At 37.3% G+C, this 14,712-nt stretch overlaps 2 protein-coding genes across 2 annotated transcripts; both read left to right on the top strand.

Annotated features, from left to right (window-relative positions):
• The first annotated feature begins 624 nt into the window (after window positions 1-624).
• HAUS3 (HAUS augmin like complex subunit 3) lies at window positions 625-7,449 on the top strand. Its single transcript, XM_032222221.1, is given in 10 exon segments — window positions 625-777; window positions 1,125-2,098; window positions 3,680-3,758; window positions 3,761-3,826; window positions 3,829-3,969; window positions 3,972-4,116; window positions 5,381-5,544; window positions 5,547-5,605; window positions 6,550-6,613; window positions 6,616-7,449. Coding segments are annotated over 9 exon segments (1,788 nt in total). The 5' UTR covers window positions 625-777; window positions 1,125-1,186; the 3' UTR covers window positions 6,774-7,449.
• On the top strand, window positions 6,979-13,310 carry TMEM70 (transmembrane protein 70). The gene is given in 7 exon segments (XM_032222279.1): window positions 6,979-7,032; window positions 8,058-8,195; window positions 9,007-9,118; window positions 11,714-11,815; window positions 11,818-11,946; window positions 11,949-12,032; window positions 12,035-13,310. Coding segments are annotated over 7 exon segments (798 nt in total). The 3' UTR covers window positions 12,214-13,310.
• The last annotated feature ends 1,402 nt before the right edge of the window (window positions 13,311-14,712 follow it).

Raw genomic sequence — 14,712 nt, forward strand, 5'->3', positions numbered from 1 at the left:
ACTTTAAGACTTATGGACTTCAACTTCCAGAATTCTAGGAGTTGAAGTCCACAAGTCTTAAAGTTGTCAGCTTTGAAGATCTCTGATGTATATGTTGTTCAAATCTCATATGGATATAAGCACGGGCACTTTTTTCTTCCTCATAGGGAGCTGTTTGCAAAAACCTGGAGCAAAAGGCTTGAATAACCTCGGTCTTGTGATGAGAATATCACGCTACAAATTGTAGAAATTTATTAATTTCCCTTATAAGTTTTTCAAACTTGGCAACTCTTAAGATGTGCGGGCTATAACACTCAGAATTCCCCAGCCGGCATGAAATGTTGCAGTACACTCATTTTAAAGTTGACACTTTTGAAAAACGCTGTTTTAGGACTAAGGGAGGAACCTGTGCCTTGGGTGTACTGAATGTAAATGGGAAAGACAGCTCACAAAAGTATAACAAGCTGCGGGTTCTTATGCTCCCATTTTTAATTTTTAAACAATTTTAACGAATTAAATTAATATTTTTATTTCAGCTGAATTTCAATTAAGTTGAATCATTCCATTCTGAAATCAGCGCTAAAACTAAAACTCTATGAATTCGAGAGAAGGTGGCTGGCTCTCGCGAGTGTCTGGGAGCTGGTTATCATGAAAAGGCGGAAGTTTGAATTCCTCCCCACCCTCGCCCGCCAAAGCAGACCAGTTGTTCTTCCCCTTTGGGATTTATTGGTACGCGAGAGCTCTTCAGCCCTACAGATCCCTTTGAATCGTACGCGGGTGAATTCTCGTGATCACTAGGTAATAAATCTAGGAAAGACACTGGAAATTAATACAAAGTAAGGGGAGAAGTAACTGTTAATTTCCAAAGAGGAGAGACTTCGATAGGAAACGAGTAGAAAGGAACTTTTTTTCCTGAAGTTTAAAGCAATTTACTTGCCTCCTAGAAAGAGTCAGTGGCTTGTTTTTTTTAGCTCACTCAGTTTCATTTTTCCATTATTTTGCCACTGACTATTGAAATGTATTGTTATCAATATGCAAAATTCTAATTGATTTGAAACCTTGCGATGGTTTTCTAAATCAATTGATAAAATATAGGCCTTTATAAAACTAATTTATTTTCATTATCCCATACTTTTCTTTACTAGAAATACTTGAAAATGTGGTAGAAAACGGCTGCAATATCCAGCATCAAAAAGTGAAGTGCATTATGGATGGTGGAGCTAGGTTTGTTGAAACTCTAAAGCGGACAGGATATTTCAAGGCAAATTCACTTAATGGAGAAGACTTTGATTGGTTATTTGAAACTTTGGAAAATAAATCATTTCTGGAGTGGTTCTGTACAGCTTTGAATGAACGTAATGTACTATCTGAAGAAGAGTTGCAGTCATTTAATGCTCTCCTAAAATCATCAAAATCTATTTTAGGAGAAGAAGCTCTTAATGAAATTCTTAAGAATTCCAAGCCTCTTGATTTGAAAACTAACAATTGTGAGGAAGAAGAGGAAACCCTTAAAATGTTAGAAAATGAATGTCAAACTCTTAAAAAGATTAAACAGGTAAAGATTCATCGTCGTAACAAACTTCAAGTCATGGCTTCAGCTAATAGTTTTATCTCCTTAAAGGTTAAAGAAAGAGGTGAGGAAACACTTAAACTCCTGAAAGATGGTCAAGGGAACTTTACAACCATGAATATAAAGATAAACAATGAGCTTCAAACCCTAATTGAAGGAGTTAAGAAACTTGCTTCTTTTTTTGTGGTTGCAGCTGGACAAGATCTGGATTCTCCTCCTGTGCTGCTAACTCATCTTCCTTTAGATAATTATTTGTATCAAGAAGAACAAAGCACGGGAGCTCTTACTTCCTATACAAAAAAACAGTTTTTCCAGGGTATATCCGAATTGGTGGAAAGTTCTAATGAAGAAAATTTTCAACTTATACATATAAGTAAGTCCTCCAGCTACGAGGAAAGCAGTGATATATGTGATGAAAAATCAGAACTGGCTAGGTTGCAAATGGCATATATTTGTGCTCAGCATCAATTAATTCAACAGCAAGCTAAGAACCTAAGTATGAGATCAGGTCTTCAGTGGGCAGAGAAGAGTATCGGCACTTTAAAAAAGGTAAGGTGATTTTTACATAAGGCTTAATGCTGTTGCCTTAAAGATATAATTTTAAACGGTCTTTAAATTCATAGTGAGTTGACTTGAACATGTCATCCTTGTAAGTGTTCCATAGGCTGGCACTCATTATTTTGAGTAAAATCATTTGGCATTTTAGAATCCTGAAAATGAAGCAAGAATTGCTCAGAGCCATGCTGAGTTGGATCTTGGCTGGTTTGAGGGGTGAGTTGGAATGAGTTTGAATCAGTGATTTTTGAAGTAAATAGGATTTATGTGACATTTGAGAGTGGTCTTTGAAGGAGGGGGTAATAACTTCAAATTTGAAGAGGGCAATGGTTGAACCCCTGCTTAAGAAGTCATCCCTGGAGCCAATACTTTTAGTAGTTATCATCCCTTTTTAGAGAAGGTTGTTGAAAATGTAGTCTGACTGCAGCTGTAGAGCACCCTGGAGAAAGTGGATTATCGAGGCCTGTTTCACTTAGATTTCAGGCCAGGATTAGTACAGAGACAATCTTGGTCACACTCACAGATGACCTGTGCTGGATCTAGGATGGAGATTCATTCTTGTGCTCCTTGATTTCTCAGGGGTTTAGTACATTGACCATGCTATCTGGACTAGTTTCAGCAGTTGAGAATTGGAGAGACCATTCTCTTTTTTTAGGGCCAACTTCAATTGATGCAGGGGGTATGAGAAATAACTCCCTAGTCCTCTCATTTGTGAGATACCACAGGGCTCAATGTTGTGTCCTTTGTTAATTCAACATCTACATGAAGCCTCTGGCTGAGGTCCATATCAATCAGTACTATTGGAAATGAAGTGAGAGATACTTGATAAAAGAACAAAAGACTTCTAAAAGTTTTCATCCTTACATGAATCATTGATGACTGAATTTGTTTCACGGAATAATTTCTTTGTTGCAATCCATTATGGTTCCTTTCAAAAATCCATTATAGTAAAGTCTATTATAGTGGGAATAAAATAATTAGAAAGAAATTGATAAATGAAATTTTGAAAAATATTTCCCACTGGCTCAGATCCACAGCAACTTAGATTTTAAAAATGGGTAATTGTAATTATACTTCAAAATATAGTGTGCAATGGAATGTATTCAATTGATATAGCTGGCCACTTGTCAAATGATTCTGGGCAGCTAGTAAGGGTTAAATACATCACAATCTGTAAAGAAGGCAATGAAAATAAAACATACTTATTTAGGGAAACCACAGACTTTAAGAAGTTGCAACAGATTTATATATTATCCTGTTCAGAGCATTGTGGAAGAACTAGGTCTTCGGGGATTTTTCAAAGGCCAGAATTGGGTTAGGGTGTATTCCGTAGAACAGGCATTGTGATAGAGAAGGCATGCTTCTTGTATCTTACAAGATGACATTGTTCAATTGTTGATCTAGAGTACCTCAACTCTGTTGGATGCGTAGATAGGTAGAAAGGAGGAGAACGAAAAGGAATGTGAACAGTAGTGTGTGTGTGTTTGTGTATAATTAGAGGAGAACCTCTGGAATTCAAGACTTAATAACAAATCACTTAAACAAAAACTCAGAAACCATTTCTCTATTTTGCAGATTCATGGAAAAGAAAACTTTGAAGCTAAAATTTCTAGCTTGAATAATGACATTGCAAAAATAAAAATAGATTTATCACAAATAAACATGGAACCCTACCTTTGCTGATTAAGGAGAATGCAGAGCTCTTGAATATGCCTGTGGTTAAAGGGATTTTGATTTACAAATTGCTCGTCAGGACTACTATATATCTAGGCAGGATCAGATCTGTAACCAGCTGATCAAACAGAAGGCATCCTTTGAATTTCTTCAGTTGGCATATGAAATTGAATTTCGAAAACTTAGGGAAACAGCCGTCTGCTGGAAAATATGGTGCAAGACCTGAAATTAAGCAATGACATTTTAGTACGGACAATAGAAACAATGTCTGAGCCTTCTATAGCCCTTCAAAGGACACCAAGAAGCACTGTTGAGCCAAAGGATATTGCAGCCCATAGGTAAGAAGCTGGATTATTTCAAATTTACTGAAGCACTAAACGTAAGGCCTGTGTCAATAAATAAATCTCAGGCTGAAACATAAAAATAATTTGTTTGAAATTAATGGGTCTTCCTTATTGGTAATGGTTCTAAGCCAGAGCATACTGTTATGTACAGGTAGTCCTTGACATACAAAAGTTTGCTTACTAACAGGATGGATTTGACTCGCTGTTGACTCAGTCATGCTACATAACTTAACTCCATTTCATGCTAAATAAACTAAATTATTAATGTATCTTAAATAGAAAACTATATTTAGATAGATTTTTATTCCAAAAGCATTTTATTAAAATAATTTTGATAAAAATCCAAACAATCCAATTTAAATTTAATTTTTTTTAAAAAACTAAAATTGATTTTTATCCACCCTGCTTAGTGATTGTTCAAAGTTACAATAGCATTGAGAACAACTTATAACTGTTTTCACATTTATGACTTTCCACATCCCCATCATCATGTGATAAAAATTGAGATGCTTGGCAAGTGACTCCTATTTATGACAGTTGCAGTACCCTGACTCATGTGATCACCTTTTGTGACCTGACAAGCAAAGTCAATGGGGAAATCAAATTCATTTAACAACTGTGTTGCTAACAACAACTGCATTGATTCACAAAACAATTGTGGCAAGGAAAATTGTAAAATGGGGCAAAACTCACTTAACAAATGTCTCACTTAGCAACACAAAGTTGGGTCTCAATTCTGGTCATAGGTCGAGGATTATCAGTGTTTGTATGAACTCATAGTAGACATTACTTTCTTTTATTGTACAGTATTTTAAGTTAAACAATAATTTACTTCCTTCCTTGAATAAAAGAGTGTATGGAAGTTACAGTTTGTATCAAATGTACTTTTTCATCTAACTTTGGTAACATTTCCACCAAGAATATTGGATAGTTTAGTGTTCTCCCTGTATTAATATATACAATACAATAGCTGCCTAATACTGGATACATTCCAAAGTCAGCCCTGCTTTGCTGGGATTTGGTCTTATTTATTTAAAATAATGAATTCCAGTGGTGGCACAAGAAATAATGTCAAGCGTGACTCTTGAACCAAGCATAATATGGTTGCAAAGGCCCAATACCTTTTGTACTGCTATATTTGCTCCGGACTTTACAGATTTTATTAAATAATGTAACATTTTATGCTTCACTGTTAATGAAAACACTGGCATTGTTAACTTTGATGTATTTTTATCCCACCTCTATACATATTTTAAAGGATGTGTCAACTTCTGGAAGGAAGGAATCCGAAGCAATTATTTAGAACATATGAAAGGCTTGAGGAGATGGCTGAAAAGTTACAGCTGGATTCAGTATCAGTGCTTGACCAATTAGTGCTTGCTGGCCAAGAACAAAATCATCTTTTATCAAAGATGGATGCTGATTAACAATTCTTCATGATTCTATATACTGCAAAGGAGAAAGTGTGTGTCTTAGTAATCAGGTAAGTAACTGGATTATGATAATCTGAGATGGTAATTTCATGGAGTATTCAACAGTACATTTGTAATATTTACTGTAATTATAAGAAAGTACCTTATTCACATAATGTTGATGTGTCTAATCTAAACTCTTGCAGCTTGCAGCCTTTACTTCACTGTGACAATACAGGTAGTCCTCAACTTACAACCATTAATTTAGGGACTGAAGTTACAACGGCACTGAAAAATGTTATTTATGACCATTTTTCACCCATGACTGTTGCAGGCATCCCAAAGCCACATTCGGACGCTTGACAACTGGTTCATTTTATGACAGTTGCAGTGTCCTGGGGTCATGTGATCAGGTTTTGCAATCCTTCTGACAAGCAAAGTCAATGGGGAAGACAGATTCACTTAACAATCATGTTACTAACTTAGCAACTGCAAAGATTAACTAACCGTCATACCACTCGTGCATTTGGTTCTTAAGTTTTATTTAATTCTTGTTAATCTTAATGTTTTTCTATTTGTGTTTTTATTGTATTATCAGCAGCCCAGAGTTGCTTTGAATAGTGAGATGGGTGACATATAAATTTAATATATAAATATGCAATAAGCTACATGACCAAAGTGAAGTGGCTATTCAGTTGACATCAGCACTTTTGAATAGTCGAGACTTCCAATCAAATGTATTGTGTGAACCCAGCCATAGCTTTTTATTGAGCAGAAGGCTTTTGTCAACCACCAGTAATAGTTGGCCTATAGAATCAAATCAAATTTTCATATTCCTGATTTATAATATAAATGTCAAGAATTCTAAGTTTTAATTTTTGAAAGCATATTTCAAAAAGATATGGGCAGAAAAAACTCACGATTGCATAAATAAGAGAATTAATATGAAGATATTTCTAGGATATAGTAGGACAGAAGTGTATTGAACTCACTATTGCATTTCTCTCATGTTTAGCAACTTTCTGAACAGTTTCAGCAGCTGGAATTCCAGTTGAATAAAATAAATCAGCTTATCACAGATTTCTTGCTGATATAAAATCTAAGAAGGACGTCCTGGAGAATAATAAAGTACAGGAGATGGAAAGAAAACTCTGTGTGTTCTTCTTCAGTGATGAAGAACGTTTGAAAAACATTGTGGAAACATTGGAACAACGGGCTGAGGCTCAACCCAACCTTTAAAGATTATATGTTAAATTACTAACCTAGTTTTTTTGGGGGGAGGGTTTTTTATAGATTATTCAATTTTTTGCATTGAATTTTAATCAAAGGACGATTGTTGCAACACCAGAAGTTTGCCACCTCCGTGTCAATAATTAATTTAGTGAACCAGATATACTATATTCTTGAGTTTAAAGTCAAAATATAATCTGGGAAATATTGTCACATGAAAAAAAGTCCAAATGGACTTGTTGCAAGACTTCCTAGTTTATTACACAGAGTAGGAGGGATGTGTAGAATATTAATTCATTAGCCAATAGTTTTTCCACTGATTTTATTTAATCCTTATATTCAATATACGTCTCATTAACATTTCATCCTAATTAGGCAAATATTCTAGTTTCCTCAACCTGATGCTTTCCCATAGTGTGATTTGAATAGTTATGGATTAGGACAGCAGGGAAATACTGGGCTATGAAAGCTATTCTTTTGGATAATTAACCCTGCATTTCTGTAACCAATAATACTCTGTGTATGCTACACTCTCCTTCCATACACCTACATTCAGGTGTGATCATTAATTTTTGTACGAGATTTAACAGAGTTGATGATTAGATTGTAATATTGGCGTTATCAGAAAGCTGGGTTTTGTAATTGAAACATGTAAGCTTCGAATAAATGTTTTAAACATCTCAAAGGCTATGCTTTTTATTTCCTAATCTTAACACCCCCCCCCCAAACACACTTCTAAAAACTATTTTATTCCAGGACACAACAGAGGGAATCCTTTGCAGCATGTTTACATATGTAGCTCATATTCTGGGGGATATTCTCAATCTTATGTTAGTTTCTCCAAGGTGCATTTTTGATTCACTTGGCATTGCTTTTTTTTTTTTTTTTAATAGTCCAATTGCTTCTTCCACCATCTTTCCATCGCCTCTCGAGCTTCTTTTTCCCAGGACCACTTAAAGAGTGGCACTTCATCCAGGGCTCCATTTCCTCGGCTGGGAAAAGTGGAGTTCTTCGTATTTGATCTGTGATCCCAGTAATTTCAAACGCCTTTCAGCCCACCTTCAGGCAGAGGCGCTGAACTTGAAAACGTCGCGCTCCTCCCACAGCGGCGCGTTGCGGTAGCTTTCCCAACGCCGCTTTCGGTCTCTGTAGGCCGGAAGAGGAGGCCCCGCAGCTGTCGGGTTGCTTTTCCCAGTAGCTTTGGCTTCCCGCGGAGGAGATGTTGCTGGTGGCTGGGTTGAGGTTCCACGCTCCCGGCCTAAAACTCTGGCAGCAAAGCGCCGGAAGATGTAGGGAGCTCCAGCAGGCGAAGAGGTTGGCGGGAATGCCCGAGAAGCGCCAGCCGTTCACGGTTTCCCATTGCAAACTGCTAACGCCGCTTGGTTCGCCCCGAGCGTTGCATCCCGGTTTTGGCTTGGGGGAAAGAAGCAGGTAAGTGCTGCAGTGAACCTTGCTGCACCTTACAAGGCGAGGGAGGGCGGATGTTACCGTAGAAAGCATGCAACTGGTGCTTAAGCCGCGGCTCCTGGCCTGCTAGGGGTTGCACGTGTGGATCTACAATCAGTGCTGTAATCCGGTGATTCTTGACCTTGGTAGCTTTAAGGTGTGTGGAGTGCAGGTGCCAGAATTCTGAGCCACCAAGTGAATGATCCACGCTACCTCTGCTCAGCCGAAGAACGCTCGGGATGAAGATATCAGGATTTCATCGCCCAGCAGGAACTTGGAACAAAATCCGACACGTGTATCTTGTTTTCTTTTTCCACCAGGAGATATAAGCAAACGGTTTCGTTTTAATTGGTAGCATATATTTCAAAATGCTTTTGTTGCTCCTTCTTTGAAATCCATGTACAGCAGCAAACAATAGAATAGAAATTGCTAATGATTAAGGAGGGACATCTAAAAGGTGTTTGTAGTTGCTTTCATTTGTTATATTTTTCTTATTGCAGTTGTCGCTGCCCAAGATTATATTGCAGAAGATAGGTGGCCATATAAACCTTACACAATAAATATAGCTGAATCGTGGTCAGGGAATCTTAATTTTTCATGTGGTCCATTCATCACTCACATAACAAAGGGAAACATGGTTAGAGGTAAGGCAGCAGCTTGCCAATCTCAACCAGGCTCTTGGGATCATTATTTAAATTGGTTGTTAGAAAAAAGCATGTCTGCATATATATGTTGATGTATGATTACTTACTGGAAGAGATATTGATACTGATTATACATGGTATTTGGCCCCTAGGTTCCATTTTTCCATGCAGAGTCTCTGTGCCGCTTTGGTACATTATCTCTGGAAGAACATTCAGAATATGGAAGATTAATTTATTCTGGAACTTTATCAAAAATGATATTAGGTAAGTGTGTTAGATTTTTTTTTTTACTTTTCATGAGTGAGAATTCTCATTATACAGAAATGCATGCAAAGTGTGTTAGCTATAAATTTGCTTATGCATTTAAATGTCTTGTTTAATGTAGTAGCTTAACTCGACATTAGAAGAATGTTAAGATGCTTTCTATGTACATATCTCTCCTGCCTAAAACCCAAAAATATTTTTGGAGCACCTTGGTGGCTCCTTTTAGTCTATTGGGGGAAACAATGGCTGGAAGGAAAATGCTGGTGGGTGGAGAGTGATAATCCAGAAAGTATTTGGGTTTTAAAAAGGTTCTCCCTGCCTTGAATTAAACTTAAGTAAAAAATGGAAATGAATTTCCTCGTATCTTTGCGTGATGTAAATATGTTCCAATGTTCTGAATATAAGTTGCCATAAAGTGTTCTGTTTTATGTACAAACCACCTGAAAAATGAGCAATAGCCAGCTGGGACTCCTCTCCAAAATCTAGCCAAACTACATTATTATCTCTGGGGTTTTGGAGATACTGCCTGGTATCTCATTCCCAATTTGATGCTGTCAAGATTCAACTAACTACCACTCAGCCTTTATGGACGTGCTTTTTGAAAATTATAAGAATTCATGTCCAGTTATCTGAAGAATAAGTTTCATTAAATTGATAAGGGCTTAACTCTGAGTAGAACATACAACTCTTTAAAACGTATGTTATTTTTTGTAAATGTTAAGCAAAGAGAAACCGAGTCTACATTTATGAACTATACCAGTGATGGCGAATCTTTTCGGCACCGAATGCCGAAAAGGGAGCACTTTGTGCTTGTCTAGGCCATGACCAGGAAGAAGAGCTTCCCAGGGGCATGCTTGCGCTGGAAAATGAACTTCTGGCAAGCCTTCCAGTTTCTGATGTGCATGTGCCTATCAGCTAGCCGATGTGCATGCTCATGCAGGAAAACGGAAGACCAGCTCTTCCAGTTTCTGGCACTGTTGCATGCACAAGGCCAGCTAATTGTCATGTACACATGCGCACCAGAAACCTGGAAGAGGAAATGGTGATTCTGCACATGCCAGGTGACATGGCTCCATGTGCCACTTTGGGCACGCATGCCATCACAGAACTATACCAGTCTGCAGCCCTCACTCCTAATTATAGCTATCAGTAACTACTTGCAAGTTCTTAGCTGTCAGTCAATATGAGAAACACTTGGGCCACTTAATTACCTTCCAAAGTCCTTTTTTAACAAATATTTGGTTTGTTTTTCATCTATTCTTTTATGCTTTTATTATTAAATAATAAAAGAGCCGAGGTGGCGCAGTGGTTAATGCAGTACTGCAGGCTACTTCAACTGACTGCAGTTCTGCAGTTCTGCTGTTCAAATCTCACCGGCTCAGGGTTGACTCAGCCTTCCAACCTTCCAAGGTGGATAAAATGAGGACCCGGATTGTTGTTGGGGGCAATAGCTGACTCTGTAAACCGCTTAGAGAGTGCTGAAAGCCCTATGAAGCGGTATATAAGTCTAACTGCTATTGCTATATGCCAACCATCTCACAATAATATAAAAACATAAAACATTAAGAGCATTAAACATTAAGGATTAAAACATTAAAATTAACCAAGGACCAGATAAAAAGGGACTAATATGTAAATAGAATGGAGGTGGAATCGTCTCTCACTCTAATAACCACCTCCAAAGTGGAGGGCCCAAGTCAGCTGGAAGAGCCAGGTTTTCTGTGCTTTTTGAAAGGCTAAGAGGGTAGGGCCAGACCTCACCATGAGAACATGATGTTCCAAAGAGCAGGAGCCATGATAGAAAAGGCTTTTCTCTTGGATCCTGCCAACTGAAATTCTTTGTCCAATGTGGTCTGCACCATACTCCCTCCAGGCCAATCCCACTGGGGTGAGACAGTTCTTCAGATAGGCTGAATCCACGCCATAAAGAGCTTTAAAGGTTATGAGCAGCACCTTGAATTGGACCCAGAAGCTAACTAGCAACTTTTAAAAACATTCTTCATATCAGTGCATACAGTATGTCTTAGATGCCTGGCAGGGCAACAATTTTTAGCAAAAGGGTGAGACGTTGCTTAAAAAGGGGTACTCTCTTGTAATCCCTTCAATGTTTCTACTCTGGTGTTGGGAGGGAAAACTACTCAGGCCCAGGAGAGACTGCTTTAGAAATTGCTTGTTTCCCCAGAGAAGGAAATTAGAATAGAAGGAATTACAAAAAGTTAAGCAGGCGCACACTTAACAGAGCTGCTAGTCATAATTGGGATTGCTAAACAAGAACTACCTGTAAAACTTTTTCTGCCAGCCTTGGAAGCCCAGGAAAAACTGCCTGTCTTTACAGGAGAGATAACAGCTGCAGCAAGTGCCTCTTTTCAGCCCCATTCATACTGCTGCATATTGTTAAATATTTCATTTAGCTCTGTTAATTGAACTATATCAATTTAGAAGGAAATCCTGTTGAAGAAGATGGCCCTCCAGCAAATGGGTGTAAATGGCTCTAAGTACTGTTTAGTTCTTGAATCACTGTCTGGCTTAGGGTTAGGTTTAGGGTGGGAACCAATTTGGACTCTTAACTATTAATATGTTTTTCTTTTCTTGCAGGAGTGAAAACATTCTGTTTTACCACCAGCATAATTACTGCTTCCATGTGTTTTGCTATTATACACAAGTATGGCTTAAATTTTGACAAAATCTACTCGGAAATTGCTTTTATAGTACCACACTATTCTTTATTTTCCTAACACCACTGATCTTACATTTATTTACTAGAAGATATATTATCCGTCTGTACTATAAAGATAAAACAGACACATACACAGCAATTACATACAGTGGCATTTGAGAGAAAAGAAAATTTTGTTCCATCAAAAAGATGTGACTGTTCCAGACATGAGCAAGCTGTTCACAACATTTTATGTTAAAGAAGAGCAATGTTTGTTAATCCATTCCTGTTTAATTATGCTCAAGACTACAGCCATCTTATGGGATATGACAAACCCTTTCAGTTTGATTTGAAGGACTCAAAAAAAATAGAATTTCTAAAATGTCAAAGTCTATTACCTGATTTCTCTTTGATGTTCAGAAGTCTTTCCAGATTTTAGATGACCTAATATTGCTTTTTTCATCATTACTTTAGTTTTTTTATTTTAAGTATTGATAAACGTGATTAAAAGAGCTTTTACTGGGATGGGAATTTAGTCTGCTGAGAAAAACATTGTCTTTTTAAGATGTTGCATCTTGACCCCTCTTTCAGAGCTCACATTCTGACAGAGAGGGATCAAAGAAGTCATCTATGTTAAAACTGAACAGCCCACTCTCAACAGAGGGGGGACGGATACAACATCTCTATCTCCTGTTTACAACATAGCCCTTTCAGCAGTTCCAAGAAGATTCCACATCCATTTCCATTTTGATACACACAATCCTGATAGACCTCCTACAACAATTCCCAGAGAGAGTGCTAATGACCAGATGACTGCAAGAAATATAAATCCTCCTGTTCCCCCACCCCAACCCCTTGGTGCTGCTGCCCCATTCAGTCAGAACTGAAGAAGCATCTTGGATGAGAAGCAAAACATCCAGGGAGGGCCCTGGAGAAACGAAGTCCATTATTACCTGTTGAAAAAGCACTTGTGACAATAGCATCTATTTCACAGATGGATCCATACAATCTTCAAAGAATCCTCGCCCACTTCTAAGAACGAGCTCAGTTTTAAGGAGTACATGTTTTTTATTTCTTTATTTTTAAGTGTCTGCCCATTGAGATCATTTTAAGTTTTCCCAAAACGGTATTGAGGAAGTTTCAATTCACAATTATGAATAACTAAAGAATGGATGAACTTCACTACAGTGAAGGAAGCGTTTTTACCACTAGAGGGACCTGAACCACATTACTGTATGACACCTTTAAATGCAGGCCCCTCTAATGGAGTGTTCAAAAAGCATGCATTGTTAAATAAATTGAGCCATAATTAGTACAGTAATAAGAAATGACTGTGGGGCAGAGACATTTTTTTCTTTTAAAATAATGTTCTTAAGGGTTACTGTGTTTTTGGATTTGTTGGCACATACTGATTTCAGTAATATTTTTTACGACTTCGTATAAAATATCACAAGAGTTCACTACCTCTGGCATAAGTGACAACAGTGGCAAGATTTGTTTCTTTGTAAGACTGATTAATAAAAATAATGAAAAATATCCTTTGAAGGATGGATTTTGAAAACTACACAGTCTACAGTCTACACAATCCCATGTCTTCCATTCTACACATTCATGCAAATAGGCAAAACTGCCTATTCCTCTAGTGCACATACAGGTTCCATGATCTTTGACAGTACTTAAGGGATAAGAAGAAATATAGCTTGGTCATAAAGCACAAGTTTTGAATACAAGACTACCAAATAAATCATGTCTCATTCTGACTGGCTTTGTCTAAAATGGTCAGTAAGTAAGAAGGTACATTTATCAATCCAGTTTAGTCTTCAAAATGATTTCTGTTGCATAGAAAGAATGATTAGTCTTACTCTGAAGAACATTATGGCTATTACCAACATTTTTATGTATACATCCATATGTCCTTCCTCTGCAATGATCACAGCCAAATATTGTTTGACAATCACTTTCATGAAAACAGTAATGTATACATAAGTATAGCTAGAAAGATGGCTGTCTAATTTTTTGGAAGTGTGACTGTAACATTTAAATCTAGACAAGAGTACAGGTAGTTCTTTGGCAAACCATAAACATTAGGTTTGATATAATTTTGAGTGCTGAATTGCAATGCATAACTCACTTTTGGCCAGTTGGATTGAGATAACAGCATCATTTACATACAGCAGGATTGCATTAAAGGTGCATTTAAATGTGCCCTTCAGTTTTGGCGAATGACAAGTATGATCTTGGCTGCTAGGACAGTTAACCAAATGTGCCATAGCAGCAACCCAAATATGCATCTGCTTAATTCTTATGCTAGCAGGAATACCCTTGGTGTTGCAGCCTTGCATACAAACCTAATCTTAAACTTGAATTTTTGAAAAGTTTATATATAGCATAAGAAAGACATCCCTGCTATCTTAGATCTAATTTGTCTATGATAAATCTTGTAGGTATACCATAATTTAGATCATTTCTAGATATAAGATCAAAGTTTGATTTTAGCTAACCCCATTATTTTTAGGATCAGAATCAATGTTGTATAAATGTGAACAGGAAGGACAACAGTATTCAATCCAAATTATTCCAACTTTTTTTTTTAACTGGCAGGTTTTTGATTAGACTTGGTTTGCTTAATTAAATTGCTATTTCTGAGCTTATTAAAGAGTGCCACCATGGGAATAACTAATTAAACTCTAGGTCAGGTTTGTGTAGTTGGGATTATTCCAGCATTTATGTCCCAAAAGGGCCATTCATGCTTGTAAATGAAGGAAAGAGTTGGTGGTTACATGAGGATTATGAAGCCCAAAATAAAGTTGAATTGAGAAGCCAATATTTCTTGAGAGTCTGCCTCCTGACAGCTATAATCAAATCAAGCTTCGGTGAATAAAGTGATTCCCTCCCTCCCTTTCTCATTTTGCACAAATGAGATTCAAAAATATATTGT

This window comes from Thamnophis elegans, chromosome 8 (genome assembly GCF_009769535.1).
Source record: "Thamnophis elegans isolate rThaEle1 chromosome 8, rThaEle1.pri, whole genome shotgun sequence".
NCBI classification, from domain to species: domain Eukaryota; kingdom Metazoa; phylum Chordata; class Lepidosauria; order Squamata; family Colubridae; genus Thamnophis; species Thamnophis elegans.